The 16964-nt window shown below is 41.1% G+C and overlaps 1 protein-coding gene across 2 annotated transcripts in view; it reads left to right on the top strand.

Annotated features, from left to right (window-relative positions):
* ARHGAP6 (Rho GTPase activating protein 6) overlaps nucleotides 1–16578 on the top strand; it is a 285658-nt gene extending 269080 nt beyond the window's left edge. The window contains exons 12-13 of one of the 2 annotated variants that reach the window (XM_075852747.1): nucleotides 7766–7846; nucleotides 11018–16578. In XM_075852747.1, the coding sequence (XP_075708862.1) occupies nucleotides 7766–7846; nucleotides 11018–11709 (773 nt within the window). In that variant the 3' untranslated portion in view covers nucleotides 11710–16578. The remainder of the gene's footprint in view (nucleotides 1–7765; nucleotides 7847–11017) is intronic. The other variant, XM_075852748.1, reaches the window with a different exon arrangement.
* The last annotated feature ends 386 nt before the right edge of the window (nucleotides 16579–16964 follow it).

The following is a 16964-nucleotide window of genomic DNA, read 5'->3' as shown; positions in this document are numbered from 1 at the left end:
GGCGTCACTAAGTTCTTAAAACATCAGGGGCATTAGCCTGAATATATGTCAGCCTCAAAATGATGTGTGTGTGTGCATGTATGTATGTGTGTGTGTGTGTATGTATGTATATGTATGTATATATATATATATATATATATATATGTATATAGGAGACAGCTTATCTATAGCACTACGACCCTATAGCTATGGATAGGATAAGATACAGTGACTCAGCAGACAGTATCACACATGATAGGCTTAGATATAGTGGAATCAAAATGGTCGGCATTCGTATATAGTGTGGTGCCCTGGAAGGGTGATGATAATATGTAGAAAATCCCGGCACACACTCTTTGCTTTATGTTGTCTTTATTTCATACGCATTTCGGATTAAACTCAGCCTTTCTCAATGAAGTAGTCACAGTGAATACAAACAAAACAATTTAAACAGTAACATTTCCGATCACATGACTAAGTTAACATATAAACAAGCATTGATCCAACTCACAATTCTAATGAACAGATCAAACTAGGAAAATTAACACTTTCATAGGAAAACTCGTAAAAAAAACGTATTATTCAAAAACTCGCATTAGATAACCTCAAAATTAATGCAAAATAATAATAAAACAATCTACTATTATGTTTATCTAAACAAAAAATTGCTTTAATCATAGACCCAAATACATAAATTCACGATTTAATTTTGCGTATTAGTTTTTTAATTATACATATTATGTTTTATTTTATTTTGCTTGTCATTAACATATATTTTATTTATGATCATACTCCAATATATTTGAATATCCTGGCTGGTAATCAGTATGCAATCACACTATGCTATCTACATTGCTCTTGTGAATCCACAGAAAAAAATCTTATTTATCTGCTTGATCTCGTAGTCTAAAGGGGAAAAAAAGGGGAGAGATACATTTATTGATAATATTATTGATAAAAGATTATAAAATCATAGAAATCACGTACTCTCTATTTAAACCCTGTGGCTCTAATGTTTGCAAAGTATGAATCCAATACGCCTCACAGCGCCGCAATAACCTTTTAATGTCGCCCCCCCTACTTGGTTGTTGTATACGTTCTATAACCTGAAATCAGAGCTGGGTAATCTTATGGTTTTTCTCTGAAAAATGATGCGGTACCGGAAGTAACAAATTCTCTCGTCTGATCGTTGACTTATGCTTAGGCTTAGATACAGGGCCCAGCTCGCTGACATTGCGGCTCCATCGCTGGACCCAGGAAAGGTAAGTATAATAATTGTTTTGCTTTTTTATGTGTTACTAATTTTTTTTTTGTGTTTTTTTACAGGTTCGCTTGTTGGACTACGTCGGATTCGAGGACTACTTCGATGTGGGCGTTTTTTTTTATTCTCAATAAAATGGTTAATGACGGTTGTGTGTTTTTTTTTGTTTCAATAAAATATTTTTTCTATGTCCTTGTATTTTTTTCAAATTTTATTACTAACGCCTTAGTAATGGCCGATTGACAGCGTCCATTGCTAAGGTGAGGCTTAATGTTACCCGGTGAAAAGGCTAACACTAACCCCCCAATATTACACCGGTACCCACCGCCACAAGGAATACCGGAAAGAACCAGGTACGATCCAGTACCCGACTATCTGTAGTGATGGTCAGGTACTGGCGCGGCTGCAGCCTGGTTTTATTAGGCTGAGAAAGGCCAGAAATAGTGGGCCTTCCCACCCTGGTAATGCTAGCCTGCTGCTGCTATGTTTTATCTGGCTGCTTATGAAAAACTTTTTTTTCAATTATTTATGCATTTATTTTTTAAAATGACATGAGGTCAGCCCCATTTTTCATAACCAGCCAGATTCAACATAGCAGCTGCAGCCTAGCATTGCCAGGGTTGGGAAGACCATGGTTTTTGGCCTTTCCCAGGCTAATACCAGCCTGCAGCTGCCCCAATGCCCGACCATCACTACAGATGGTCGGGTACTGGATCGTACCCGGCACTCCTGGTGGCCATGGGTACTGGGGTAATAATGGGGGTTAGTGTTAGCCTCTGCACCGGATAAGACAGCCCCGCCTTAGTAACGGCTGTCAATCAGCCAGCGGCAATTACTAAGGCGGTAGTAATAAAGTTTAAAAAAAATAAAAATACACAGAAAAAATATTTTATTGAAAAAATAAAAAAACACACAACCCTCGTTAAACATTTAATTGAGAATAAAAAAAGCTATCCTCGCAGTAGTCCTCGAATCCGACTAAGTCCAACAACCGAACCTGTAAAAAAACACAGACACAAAAAAAAAACATTAGTAACACATGTGGTAGGCTTAGCTACAGGGCCCATGTGTGATACTGTCTGTTGGACTCTGTATCTAGGCCCACCACAAGGTAGGCTTAGATACAGGGTCCGGCAGACAGTAATCTTATACAGTATAAGATTACTGTCTGCTGGGGCCTTGTGTCTAAGCTTACTATGTGGTAGTCTTAGATACAGGGCCCATCAGACAGGATCACACATGGGCCATGTATCTAAGCCTACCATGTATTCATGGTAAGATGCATAGATACAGGGCCCCAGCAGACAGTAATCTTATACAATATAAGATTACTGTCTGATTGGGCCCTGTATCTAAGTCTACCATGTGGTAGGCTTAGATACAGGGCCCATCAGACAGGATCACACATGGGCCATGTATCTAAGCCTACCATGTGGTTGGCTTACATACAGGACACAACAGACAGGATCACAGATGGCCCTGTAGCTAAGCCTACCACAGGATAGGCTTAAAGGGGTTGACCAGTCGCTAAAAATTGATGGCCTATCCTCAGGATAGGCCATCATTAGCTGATGGGTCGGGGTCCGACTCCCGGGACCCCCACCAATCAGCTGTTTTGAAGAGGGTGCAGCGCTCGTATGAGCGCTGCTTCCTCTTCATTCCGGTCACTTGCTCCCACTGCGAATCGCGGTGTCGGGGATTCACAGTGTGAGCAAGTGACCGGGATGAAGGGGAAGCAGCTCTCGTATGAGCGCTGCACCCCCTTCAGCTGATTGGTGGGGGTCCCGGCAGTCGGACCCCAACCCATCAGCTATTGATGGCCTATCCTAAGGATAGGCCATCAATTTTTAAAGACTAGACAACCCGGGCCCCAGCAGACAGTAACAGCAATAGCATACTTACCCTCATCTTTGGCTCCGGCCGCAGCGGAGGTCCTGACTCCACCCAGAGTCAGGATGCTGTGCGCGGCGCACAAAGTCGTGACGTAATGTGTGGTGCACAGCGTTGCGAAGTACAGACCTCCGCTGCGCTCCGGAATGAGGAGGGTAAGTATGCTGTCAGTTACTATGGTAAAAGGGGCCTGTGTAGTTTATTACATAGGTCCCAGTTACTACAGTAACTTTTTATAGACGTGGTGCGAGGGGCTGCGGGCCCCCCTGCAGAGGCGTAGCTAGGTTCTCCAGCACCCGGGGCAAAGATTCAGTTTGGCGCCCCCCCCCCCAACCTCTTTCCCGACATCTCCTTCCCCCTCGCCGTGTTTGTTTTCTCTACCAATCGACGTGTCATTGCTTTTTATGTAACACATTTGTACATCTTACAAGCAATAGGGTTCTATACACAACACCAGAACCAAGCTCAGTACATATATACAGCACCAGCACAAATACAGCTCAATTTAGTGCAACCCCTGCCGTATAGGTGTGTACGGCGTAAAACTACAGCTCCCAGCATGGCCCAAACAATGGTGAGGATATGCTGGGAGATGCTGTTTCACAAAAATAAATCCTATCATAATCATCTCACTGCAGATCATACAGTGACTACATTACTGATTAGAGGCAGAATGAACATTTACATTAAGTGACTCACCGGTGACGTCTCAGATTCTAGTTCTTTTTCTCCATCCGGTCCAGACCTCTATGATGACTTCTCCAGGTCACAGACCATTTCTGCAGTTTGTCGCTCACATGTCTTCAGCTTCTCACTTTACCAACATTTCTGCACCTATAAATAAATATAAAGTTATCATTATACCACACACTACACCCCTAAATATAATAGTGCCATACACTGCACCTCTAATTATAATAGCACCATACACCGTGTCCCACACACACACACACACACACACACACACTGTGCCCCCTGTAGATAGAGCCCCCTGTAGATAGTGCCCCCATATAGCCCACCCCTATATATAGTGTCCCACAAATAACTCCCCCTATAGTGCTCTACAGATAGCCCACCCCTGTATATAGCCCCCTGAAGATATAGCCCAGCCCTGTATATAGTGCTCCACGTATAGCCCAACCCTGTATATAGCCCCCTGAAGATATAGCCCAGCCCTGTATATAGTGCTCCACATATAGCCCACCCCTGTATATAGCCCCCCTGTACATATAGTCCACCCCTGTATATAGTGCTCTACAGATAGCCCACCCCTGTATATAGCCCCCCTGTTGATATAGCCCACCCCTGTATATAGCCCCCCTGTAGATAGTGCTCCACAGATAGCCCAACCATGTATGTAGCCCCCCTGTAGATATAGCCCACCCCTGTATATAATGCTCCACATATAGTCCACCCCTGTATATAGTGCTCCACATATAGCCCACCCCTGTATATAGCCCCCCTGTACATATAGTCCACCCCTGTATATAGTGCTCCACTAGATAGTCCACCACTGTATATAGTGCTCCACAGATAGCCCACCCCTGTATATACTATATACAGGGGTGGGCTATCTGTGGAGCACTATATACAGGGGTGGACTATATGTACAAGGGGGCAATATACAGGGGTGGGCTTTCTGTGGAGCACTATAGGGGGAGATATTTGTGGGATACTATATACAGGGGTGGGCTATATCTACAGGGGGACTATATCTACAGGGGTGGGCTATATCTACTGGGGGACTATATCTACTGGGGGACTATATCTACAGGGGGACTATATCTACAGGGGGACTATATCTACAGGAGACTATATCTACAGGGGGACTATATCTACAGGGGTGGGCTATATACAGGGGTGGGCTATATACAGGGGTGGGCTATATCTATATACTATATAGCCCCCCCTGTAGCTTTAGCCCATCCCTGTATATGGTGCTCCATAGATAGCCCACCCCAGTATATAGCCCCCCTGTATACAGACACCCCCCGTAGATAAAGCCCCCCGCGTGTAGATAAAGTCCCCCCGTAGATAAAGTCCCCCTTGTAGATAAAGGCCCCCCCGTGAAGAAAAAGTCGTCCCCCCTGTACCCCGTAGATACAGCCGCACACTTTTATTACAATTAAAAAAAACAAAAAAAAAAAAACAATTCAAACTCACCTTATTCCCGCTCCCACGCCGTACGGCAGCCATGGAGACCTGCTCTCTTCTGCGCAGGTCTCCTGGGGGTTGAACGCAGCGTCTATGAAAGGCGCTGATTGGCTGGGCAGGATGACTTTCCCTGTCAGTCAGTCAGCGCCTTTCATCGACGGAAGCGTCACTGGTACAAAAGGTACCAGTCGCTTCATTCGTGGAAAGGCGCTGAATGGCCGGGCACGGAACGTGCCCGGTCATTCATTGCTTGTAATTATACCTGTGTCCTTGCGACACAGGTACAATTATAGTGCAGGAGGAGGTGGCGCTGGCGCCCCCCTCTAAGCTGCACCCGGGGCACATGCCCCGCCTGCCCCCCCCCCCTAGCTACGCCGCTGCCCCCTGGCTTCGGGCCTTGGTCGCAAATGCGATCGCTGCGATCCCTATAGTTACGCCACTACTCATGTCACAGAACTTTTTGACCAAAATTCTTAAAGGTTTTCTAAGATGTAAGGAAACAACAGGGAAGTAACTTGTACCTACATGGCCCCAATGGAAAATCTGTAACAGAGCCCCCACCTACCATGCACTATTTTATAATACTGGTATTTTCTTATGTTACAGAGGGACCTTTGGGCCCTCTCAGGCACTAGTTCCTGGGTGTAAGCGCTACCTCTGAACTCCCTATATTTACACCCAAGAGAAATAATAAGTTACACATTATGAGTTAATACACTCACAATCACATAGTAATGGCTGCCATGTGTTGGACTTAAGAAAGTGATTAAGTGGAATATATGTTACATTAGTTACATTTAAGCCCCTTCTGTTTATTTAACTTAGGCTCTGCTCACACTGCCTTTTTCAATTTTCTGTCAGGGGATGCAGTACATTTGCAGTGATATTCTTGCTGTCATTAAGGCCCTCTTCGCATCATGTTTGTGCCCCCTACATTTATCTTGTACGTCAGGAAAGCTCCCGATAAATGTGTTTATAGGGCTCCATAAGCCCAATGGAGACGAAAAGAGTATTTTTCTGGTCTCTGTCGGGCTGGTATATGTTAGTATACCTTTTTTTGAAGGATGAAATAGCATAATAGACTATGCTATTCCATCCTGAGGGATCCCGCAAAAAAGTATATCACGCGATATAAGTTTTTTCAACATGGGAGCCTATGGGTGACAGATGCCACTATAAAAAGTTTTGGTTGCCTACAGTACTCGCTAAATGTAAAAAAAAAATCCAAAATTTTACATCATCATATCTGATATAATAAGATTTGTGACAGCATCCATGTGGTGTAAAATCCAGTGTTTATTAACACAGCCCTAAAAAAAATGCATGCAACATTTCAACTTACGCAGGAGTCTATTTTTAAATCATATGCTTGACAAAAACTAGCATGAGTCTAAACGTTGCATGCATTTTTTTGGGGCTATGTTAATAAGCACTTGATTTTTTGCCACATAGATGCTGTCATGAATATTCTTATATTGGATGCCACTATAAGGCATCCGTCACAAGTATACGTAAACATGTACGTCGGGAAGCTCTTGACATCACTGTCCATATATGGACAGTGATGTCAGTAGCTTCCTAATGCCGGGGTCCCCAGGCAGAGCATCGGAAAAGCTCTGCTTGCGGACTTTAGCCCTCAGGAAATTCCTGACATCATTGTCTATATATGGACAATGACATCAGGGGCATCTCCAGGGCTGGAATCCCAGACCAGAGCACTGTTGACTCTCATGTTGGGGACTACAGCATCATAAAGCTCTTGACAACACTGTCCATATATAGACAGTGACGTCAGGGGCTTCTTCAGGGGCGGAATCCCCAGACATATTGTTGCCGACAGTCTGGTTGAGGACTACGGTATCGTAAAGCTATTGATATCACTGTATTGATATATAGACTGTGACGTCAAGGGCTACACCAGGGACGGAAACCCCGGACCAGAACTCCAGTATTGAAAAACTCTTGTTATCACTGTCCATATATGGACAGTGATGTCTGGGGGTTCCCCTGGACCAGAGTCCCCAGTCAGAGCGTTTGTGATGCGCTAGCCTGGGAACTCTGATATTGTAGCTCCTGACATCACTGTCCATATATGGACAGTGATGTCAGGAACTTTCTCGGGCACATCACTTCAGGTAGGCCTCTGCCCGGTGGGTTCAGGCCATGTATCCCACTGTATGCCTATAGGAATACAAGGAACGAAGGCAAAAACTTGATATAAAGGGGGCCTAAGACAGGAATCCCTGACGGAAACCTGAATAACACTATTATATGACAATGGGATCCATCAGGATCCATTTGAAAACAGATCTGTCATGACTTTGTTAAAGATGTAAACCATGTCGCTAATGTGAAGAGAGTCTAACATGTATTTAAGTATCATCAGGTTGCTTTAATATTCATATCCCTTCTCCAGTTTAAAATTTATTTCTCTTTATTTCTACTTTCTGTGAAAAAATCACACATATTCACTTATTGCAGATACTCCACAGGAGACCTTTGACCTATGGGGAACATGGCACTCAACACTAAAATCAACATCAAAAGATCAAGGAATAACAGGTAGAGCACAGTGCAGTGTATATTATGTATCAAAAGTGCACCCATTTGACAAGTACATTTAGATAAGCTGATAATAAAAGGTCAACCTACTGTACAGCCCCTTCAACCAGATGATAAGATCCATTACATTAGACATTACATTTGTATTACTGTAATGTGTGGCTTCCCAGACATCAGACATCCCTATTACCTTTGTTTTACCTCATAGCAGCATATTCATAGGTCACTTTCCTTTATGCCTAAACTACAAATATTATATCTGGAATCTAACTGATTGATATGGCAATTTCTCCCGTTTTTGTCTGCATTAATATTCATATGTAATTTATCATAAGTTACATAATAAGTATCCAGGAAATAGTCCTCTAGCAAAGTCTCAGCCTTGTCCGTTTGTCGAACTGGTACAAAGTTTAAGTAAAGTGATTCTCCAAAAAAGAAATTGCAAGGTAAAATTACCAGTTAAAGGGATTGTCCACTACTGCAGTACGGCAGCTCGCCGCTATTCAGTGGCCAAGGCCAACTGCTTCCAGCATGTACGTCGGGTGGACGGAGGCAGCCGGAGCGGCTTAACGGTACGGGGTCTGGGTGTCGGACCCCCACAGATCATGTACTGATGACCTGTGCGGTGGATAGGTCATCAGTTGTCTAGTAGTGGACAACCCCTTTAAAGAGGCTCTGTCACCACATTATAAGTGGCCTATATTGTACATTATGTGATCGGCGCTGTAATGTAGATTACAGCAGTGTTTTTTATTTAGAAAAACGATCATTTTTGACGGAGTTATGACCTATATTAGCTTTATGCTAATGAGTTTCTCAATGGACAACTGGACGTTTTTTACTATATGGCCAAGTGGGCGTTGTGGAGAGAAGTGTATGACGCTGACCAATCAGTGATCAATCAGCGTCATACACTTCTCTCCATTCATTTACACTGCAGATCGCGATATAGCTATATCGCTATGTGCAGCCACATAAACACACTATAACGTTACTGCAGTGTCCTGACAATGAATATACCTTACCTCCAGCGAGGATGTGATGTGTATTCAGAATCCTGACCACTTCTCTGTGATTTACAGCACAGAACAGCGAGATCTCGCTGTAAATGACAGCTTACAGCGTAATCTCGTGAGACTACGCCTGCTGTGCTGTAAATCACACAGACGCTACAGAAGTGGTCAGGATTCTGAATACACATCACGTCCTGGCTGGAGGTAATGTATATTTATTGTCATGACACTGCAGTAATGTTAGTGTTTGTGTATGTGGCTGCACATACACAGTGATCTAGTAAGATTACTATGTGCTGTATAAATGAATGGAGAGAAGTGTATGACACTGATTGGTCACTGATTGGTCAGCGTCATACACTTCTCTCCACAACGCCCACTTGGCCATATAGTAAAACACGCCCAGTTGTCCATTGAGAAATTCATTGGCATAAAGCTAATAGGTCATAACTCCGTCAAAAATGATCGTTTTTCTAAATAAAAAACACTGCTGTAATCTACATTACAGCGCCGATCACATTATGTAGAAGATAGACCACTTATAATGTGGTGACAGAGACTCTTTAAGTAAAATAATAGAACTTGTGTTTCATGGCAGTAGACATTGAATACAGTTGGGTAATTATGGAAGGGGCAGTGCATGCATTATGACTGTGTTCCAAGGACTTACACTGAATGGCCACTTTATTAGAGACACCCATCTAGTTCCGCTTTGAACCACCTTTGGCCTTCAGAACTGCAGCAATTCATCGTGGCATAGATTCCTCTAGGTGTTGAAATCGTTCTGCAGGAATATTGGCCCATGCAGACAAGTCCTACTGTTGAAATGTCCATCCACAGGTATCAGAGGACCCAGGGTGTGCAAAGAAAACATTCCACACACTATTACTCCACCTCCACCAGCATGAACTGTTGAAACCAGACAGGTAGGGTTCATCGATTCATGCTGCTTGCTCCAAATCCTGACCCTCCCATTAGCATGGTGCAACAGAAATCTAGATTCATCTGACCAGGCAATGTTTTTCCACTGCTCAGTGATCCACGTTTTGCTCTGTTTTACCCACTGGAGTCTTGTCTTTCTATTTCCCTTAGACAGCAATGGCACTCGTCTGTTGTTATAGCTCATCTGTGCTAAGGAACAAAGAGTTGCGCATTCGAACACCATAGTTGGAGCACCAGCATTGTATTTGGCTGCAATTGGCTTGACTGCATCGCCTGTTAGTCAGAACGATTATTGACATCCTCCTCTGACCCGTTTCGTCAATAAGTTGTCTACATCCACAGGATCCCCTTTTGCTGTATCTTTCTCCCCTATAATACCATTCTCAGTATACTCTTGACACCGTTGCACGAAATAACCTCACAAAGATGGCAGTTTTTGAAAAACCGGCCCTGGCTAGTCTAGCACTAGTGACCGTGCCTCAATCGAAGTAGCTCAGAAAGCTCGGGTTTCCCCTTCTAATGTGGATTTACACTAAAACTGATCTATGAGAAACTTGCTCCCTTGATTTTATGCTGCACTCAGGGGTCACGTGTCCAATTTCCACACTGAAGCTCCAATCGTAAAAGGGCCGGTGTCTCTAATAAAATGGCCATTCAGTGTATTTATCAAAGACATCTATGAGCTTAAACTAGTTGGCAATCTTCAGAGGCGACAAGCCTTCTTTACCATTAGAACTGTGAATCTGTGGAATAGCCTACCGCAGGAGCTGGTCACAGCAGGAACAGTAGATGGCTTACTAGATAATTTCTTAGAACAAAAAAATATCAGCGCCTATGTCAATGTGTAGAATTCTTGTTTAAATATCAATCCACGTCGGATTGCCATTTGGGATCAGGAGGGAATTTTTCCTTTTTAGGCAAGATTGATTAATGCCTTTATGGGTAATTTGTAAATTTGTTTACTTTTTTATATTTATTTTTTTAAACCTTCCTCTAGCTCAATAGGTGTAAAACAGAGTTCTATAATTTCCCACATCCCTTGGTTGAACTTGATGGACCTATGAATTTTTTCAACTTTTTTACTAACTATGACGACATTGCCTGCCATATGACATTAGACAACACTGTTGATATAAATGTGGAATTCTGTGCCTCTGTGTTCAGATTTGACCTTTGATAATGTGTTAATATATATATATATTTCATTTTCTTTTAGGTTCATATGGGAATATCTATGAGAGTAGTTCCTTACACCAAGGGCAGTATTCTCTTTCACATAGTAATCTGACACAGAACTGGCCTCCATGTAAAAACTCCACAGCTGAAGTAGACAATGGCAAGCCAAATATTCGGAGGATACATACCTCAATTGCCCTTCAGGACTGCAGGCCACACAATTCATTGACGCGTATGAGCAGCACTCCACAAACAGAGACCGCTCGAAGAAACCTTGAACACAAGTCAAGATGTGAACAAAACTTGGTCCCAAGCTGTAGCGAACATGTCACTGAGGACAATGCACAGATAACTTGCACTCAAAACAGACCACCACCATTGAATTTACGACATTCTGATGTTAACAGAAATGAAGCAAGGCTTCCTCCACCCTATCCTGGCTCCTTTAAACAAGGTGCAACACAGCCACATCGGTCACCATTTTTTTCTGCTGAACAAGCCTTGTGGAGACTACCAAGGTCTGAGACTGCTGTAGGGACATCTTTAGAAAGGACTCAACCCCATGAGCAATCTGTTCAAAATAGACAGACTTCCGTGAAAACTCCAGCCACCAACCAAAACAGTAAGACCTTAACTGATCCAGACTGGCAAGAATGGCAAAGAGAAAGATGGCAGATATGGGAGCTTCTTTCTACCGATAACCCAGATACACTACCTGAAACCCTAGTATGATGGTTCCAACTTAATAAAGACACAAATGTCAATATTGCTAAGGGACTAAAGCAAAGAATGATATTGTCAAAAGTGATCTTTGTATTTTTTTACACATTTTAAAATGTTATTTGAAAAAAAATTGCAACTGTGCTTCATATATTATCACTGCCAACAACCCATTTGTTATTTTCCTTATCCAAGTACTAGCAAATATTATTGCCATTGATGCAGTAATTATATTTCTGGTGACTGAGTTTAAAGAAATACACAAATTAGTGGCCAAATCACATTATGGTATTTGTACATTCTCTATATATGCTTATTCTATAATGGGCTGTAACATGTAGGCACATATATAGAAAAAAATCAACAAAATAGCTTTTTTTATTTAGCCACTGCACTTGTTTTGTGATGTTGATGTTTTTTATGTCAAATATCCACAAGCTGGTTTATATGCTTTGAAACTTCTTTCTGATAGGACTGTTCCTTTAATCCGTGCTTGGAATGCTAGCTAAGAAGTAAGCCATAATGTGGGCCACTAACATAACTAAAGCATGCTACGTTCATGTATGTATGCACATAGAAAACACTTCAATCAGTAGGTCAGATTTCAGGCCAGGCCTACATACTATAGAAGGATCTAAGCAATGATCCTGTGTTTGAACATTGTTAACCTCTTCAGTGCTGCGCTGCCACATTACATGCCGGTCCGTAGAGCACTGCTGTGGGTAAGTACAGTTATGATACAACTTATATATAATATATACAAATATACATATATGAATATATATTTATCTTGTGTAGTTTCCTGTATTGTTTCCAAACAATAAACTGGAATCACTGTAGATTAGGAATATATATATTAAATATTGCAAGTCATTAACAGAGTACTGCTTTTCTGTACAGTCCAGTATGCAGTCAATAAGTGCTCTAAGACAAGTTGGTATTGGCTTTAAGGGCATTTACAAACTGCCACCTTGTTATGTGGTCTTTATTGTTTTTGCGTTTGAATATATTTCTTCATTGTTTAGGTATTGTTGTAGGTGGGTTTATAACATAGAACATAGCTGTCAAAGAATGAATGAGCTGTCAAGGGGAACTCCAACAAATTTTATATAAAAGTTCAGTTAGTGTAAAATAATGAAATAAAAAGATAATAATACATTAGACTTGTGTCAAGCTATCCACAAATTAAAGTTACAGACACCTATGACAACTCTTCTGTGCTGATTATCCCATGGCAATGCTGCAGGCCCTGTGCACCAAAGATTCCATGTTGTCATAGCGACATCTCGATCCACATAAATGTACCGATCCTAAATACCACTATTTAAATCAGATGTGGACATTGATGTGGATGTTACTGTGACATAACTAAATAGCCCGAGACCAGGGACAGAAGCATTGTCATTGGGAATCTAGATTAATATGCCTGTAATGTCATGTAATTCTTTATAGAACCTGTTGGAGTTTTCCTTTTGCTCTCCTTTACACAGCAGTATTTTGGTCAGTATTTTGTTTCAGTATTTAGAAGCCAAAACGAAGAGCGGGTCCAAAACATGGAAGAGGTGCAAATCTTTCCATTAAAGAGGCTCTGTCAACAGTTTATAAGTGCCCTATCTCCTACCTAAGGTAATAGGCGCTGTAATGTAGATAACAGCAGTTTGTTTTTTTTTTTAAACTTTTATTTTTGACGAAGTTATGACTATTTTTCGTTTTATGTCTTTTCATTCTCCTGACGCTCCGGAAAAGTTAATAAATAAATGACAGCACAGCGTACTCTCGCGAGATCACGCTGTGATGTGGGGTACAGCTGAACATGAATGAAGAGAAGTGTATGACGCTGATTGGGCAGTTGGACATTTAGAAGAAATTCACATAAAACAAAAAATTGTCAAAACGCTGTCAAAAATATATATTAAAAAAAAAAACACAAAAAAACTGTTGTTATCTACATTCCAGCGTATATCACCTTAGGTAGGAGATAGGGCACTTATAAACTGGTGACAGAGCCTCTATAAAATGTTTCTATTTATGTTCCATTACTGGTTATGGCTTCCAAATACTGATGCAAAATACTGAACTAAATACTGCCGTGTAAAAGAGGCCTTAAAAAGCATTGGACACTAAATAAGATAGAACATCCTGTAAACCTTCAAAACGATAAAAAACAATGATGAAATTTACAGCAAATAGTAACAATACGCGTCAGTGTTTCAACGCAGCCCATTACTATAACAACATTTTATTGGTATTGGATCGAGTTATTTGAAAAGCAGATTTATTTAATGACATTGCATAGATGTGAAAGGTACAACAAATTGATAACTGCTTGATGCATGATAAACCATGTAGCTTCTGTGGTAAGGCCTGTATAAAGTGTTCATATGCAGACTGCATACTTTTTTTTTTGAGTGTTGACAAATGTAATATATTGGGTATTTTGAAGTTGTCTTGTTCATGTATATATTATACATGTCTCATTGCACATACAATACAGCACAGTATAATGCAGGTACTTTATAGCATTACAGAAAAAAAATCCAAATTAACCATTTTTGTCCGAATTGTTCAAATGTGGAGTCATAATAACTTGCCATTGTTTTTTATTGTTTTATTATTATGATCCAAAGTTAGAAAATTGTAAGTCTTAAAATATTCATTTCGACTACAGAGTTGTTAATATCAGGGAATTACACATGAAGTACACAATGTTCTTCCCTAGGAAGCACAAACTGAGTTAAGATAAGGACATTTGGTGAATTACGTTTAAATCTTCTAATATATAACTATTACCTACATCTCCCTTCAGGTTATAGGGGGAAGATAGGTGTATGAAAATTAGATTTCACTGCCATTAATAGAAATCACTGGAGAAGGGCAGTTTGTATATCACAATAGCACCTCGCTGCTCACCATTAGGACTACTTTTACATCAGAAGATCTGAACTTCCGTATGTTTTTTTTTTTTTTTAATCTAAAGGAGAATCAGATACTTCTTCTGATCAAAAAAAATGCACGGTAGAACAGATTTCCCAAATGTAATGTAAAAGTGCCTACTGATTATAGAGTTAGCATTCTCCCATGGCTCTAAGCATGTCACCACTAATGCTGTCTTCAGATTGAAGAAGGGGAGGTTGTCACTTCAGTTATTGTTTATGTGATAGGACCAGATCTGCATGGACCATAGTCCAGCCTACATTTAGTGAGTGGGATTTATTCACAGACTTCTATTATTTTAGTGAGATTTAGTAAAGCGCTTTAGTGAAGCGCTCCTTCCAAGTTTACCCGGCACAATGGCACTCACGGCCACCTAGCTGTGCAGGAAACTGCAGTGCATGGGTTAATGCTGCAGTTCCCTGCAGAATTGGGTGGCCAGGGTGTGACTACATGGAAAACAGTGAAGAGGCCGCAGCGCTGGGCCTCTCACCAATCATAAAACCTCAGATTAGATAGCAGAGATTCTTCTCTTGCTTCCATTATTAATTGGGGTGTCTCACTTAAACCATTTTGGAAAACCCCAGGAATAGTTATATATGGGTAAAAATATCAGAGGCACATATTTGCAAATCCCCCGCCACTTCTGTGCCATTGTTTTCATGGTCTACTGCTGGTCTTTGTTTACATTGCCGCATCTATGATGTGTCATACCTGACATGTGACTGCGGCAGCCAATCACTGGCACATGGCGTCCATATAAGCATTACCATGTTGTCTGTGCCTACTGTAAAGTAATTAAATAGGGAATAATTCCAGTGCTGAGGACTAGCAGCAATCTTGGCCAAGTCCCTTTGACATTTCTCCTGCACAGTGGCGTTCCCACCCAACTGCTCTGCAGGGAACTGCAACACCGCTCCATTCAAGCAAATATGGCTGTGTTGTACTTCGCTGAACAGCGGGGGGCCTGGGATCATCAATGTGCAGGGAAAATCAGAAACGGAGCAGCAAAACATCATTCTGACATTGGTTTGAGTCCCGGCAGTTGCACCCCTACCGATGAGGACGTGATGGCATATCACAGTTATATCCTATTGTGGAATAACCTCTTCAATAAATATTTACAATCAAAAACATGCATTTTCTCCCTTTAAAGAAATTGTACCAAAATCAAAAATTATAATTTCTGAATGCTGAGGGCCCCACCAATGGGTCTCCCCCGATGGCGATAACAAGGAATCTTATGAGAATGATGAAAACAGCCAAGTACAGCTCGACCGCCGCTCCATTAAAGCTCTCCTTAAAGGTGTTGTCGCAGAAGCGACAATTATCACCTAACCACAGGATAGGTGATAATTGTCTGATCGCAGGGTCCTTCACCAATCTCCAGAATGGGGGTCCCCAAACCCCCTGTTCCTCCTCACTGTATTTCCTGCAGCAAAGTATTATTACTTGAGCGAAGTATTATCTGAATACAGAGTATGTTTCAGTGTATGAGGTTTAACTCAGTTTGTGCTGACATTGTATGCTGTCTAATATGGAAGTGATAAAATGAATGGTTATTGTACTTTCATATGTATCTTTTTTTGTATCCAGAAAGATTTGTAATTGTGAAAAAATTTACTTTGTATACATTGCTGCTGGGAGTCTCAAACACATTGCTGGGCAGTTTGTGTCAGGCTTTTCCAGCAGGGAACATGACAGTATGTTTGGATAGTAAGGGAATATCTGTGCAAGTAGGTTTCTAGAATTATACTAGTATTTAAAAGTGTATCTGTCGTTCTGCTACTGTACATAGAAAATTATGATGGGCACATGCTAGTAAGCTATCCACGTTACCCTAAAAAATAAAAATGCTTCAATAAAGAAAAGGAATATGTATTACTTTGTTCCTGTGTCATATGATTGGTTAGCGGGAGACTTCCTAATGTTTTACTTTATAGTACCACTCTGCATTGTATAGATACAAAATATATTGTGATGTTTTTTTTAAAATAAATTATTATTAAGCTGGATAATTATGATTTGCTTCTTCAAATGCAATTCAGCAATTATTCTATCATGGGCAGCGAATATACTAGTCCTTCTCAATGAATTAGAATATCATCAAAAAGTTAATTTATTTCAGTAATTCAAATCAAAAAGTGAAAGTCATATATTATATAGATTCATTACACACAGAGTGATCTATTTCCAGCATTTTTTTCATTTAAAGAGGCTCTGTTACCACATTATAAGTGCCGTATCTTGTACATGATGTGATCGGCGCTGTAATGTAGATTACAGCAGTGTTTTTTATTTAGAAAAACGATCATTTTTGACGGAGTTATGACCTA

The sequence above is a fragment of the Rhinoderma darwinii genome, chromosome 2 (genome assembly GCF_050947455.1).
Source record: "Rhinoderma darwinii isolate aRhiDar2 chromosome 2, aRhiDar2.hap1, whole genome shotgun sequence".
In the NCBI taxonomy this organism is placed as follows: domain Eukaryota; kingdom Metazoa; phylum Chordata; class Amphibia; order Anura; family Rhinodermatidae; genus Rhinoderma; species Rhinoderma darwinii.
Note: the sequence above shows the minus strand (reverse complement) of the source record. Positions and strands in the feature narration are given on the sequence as shown.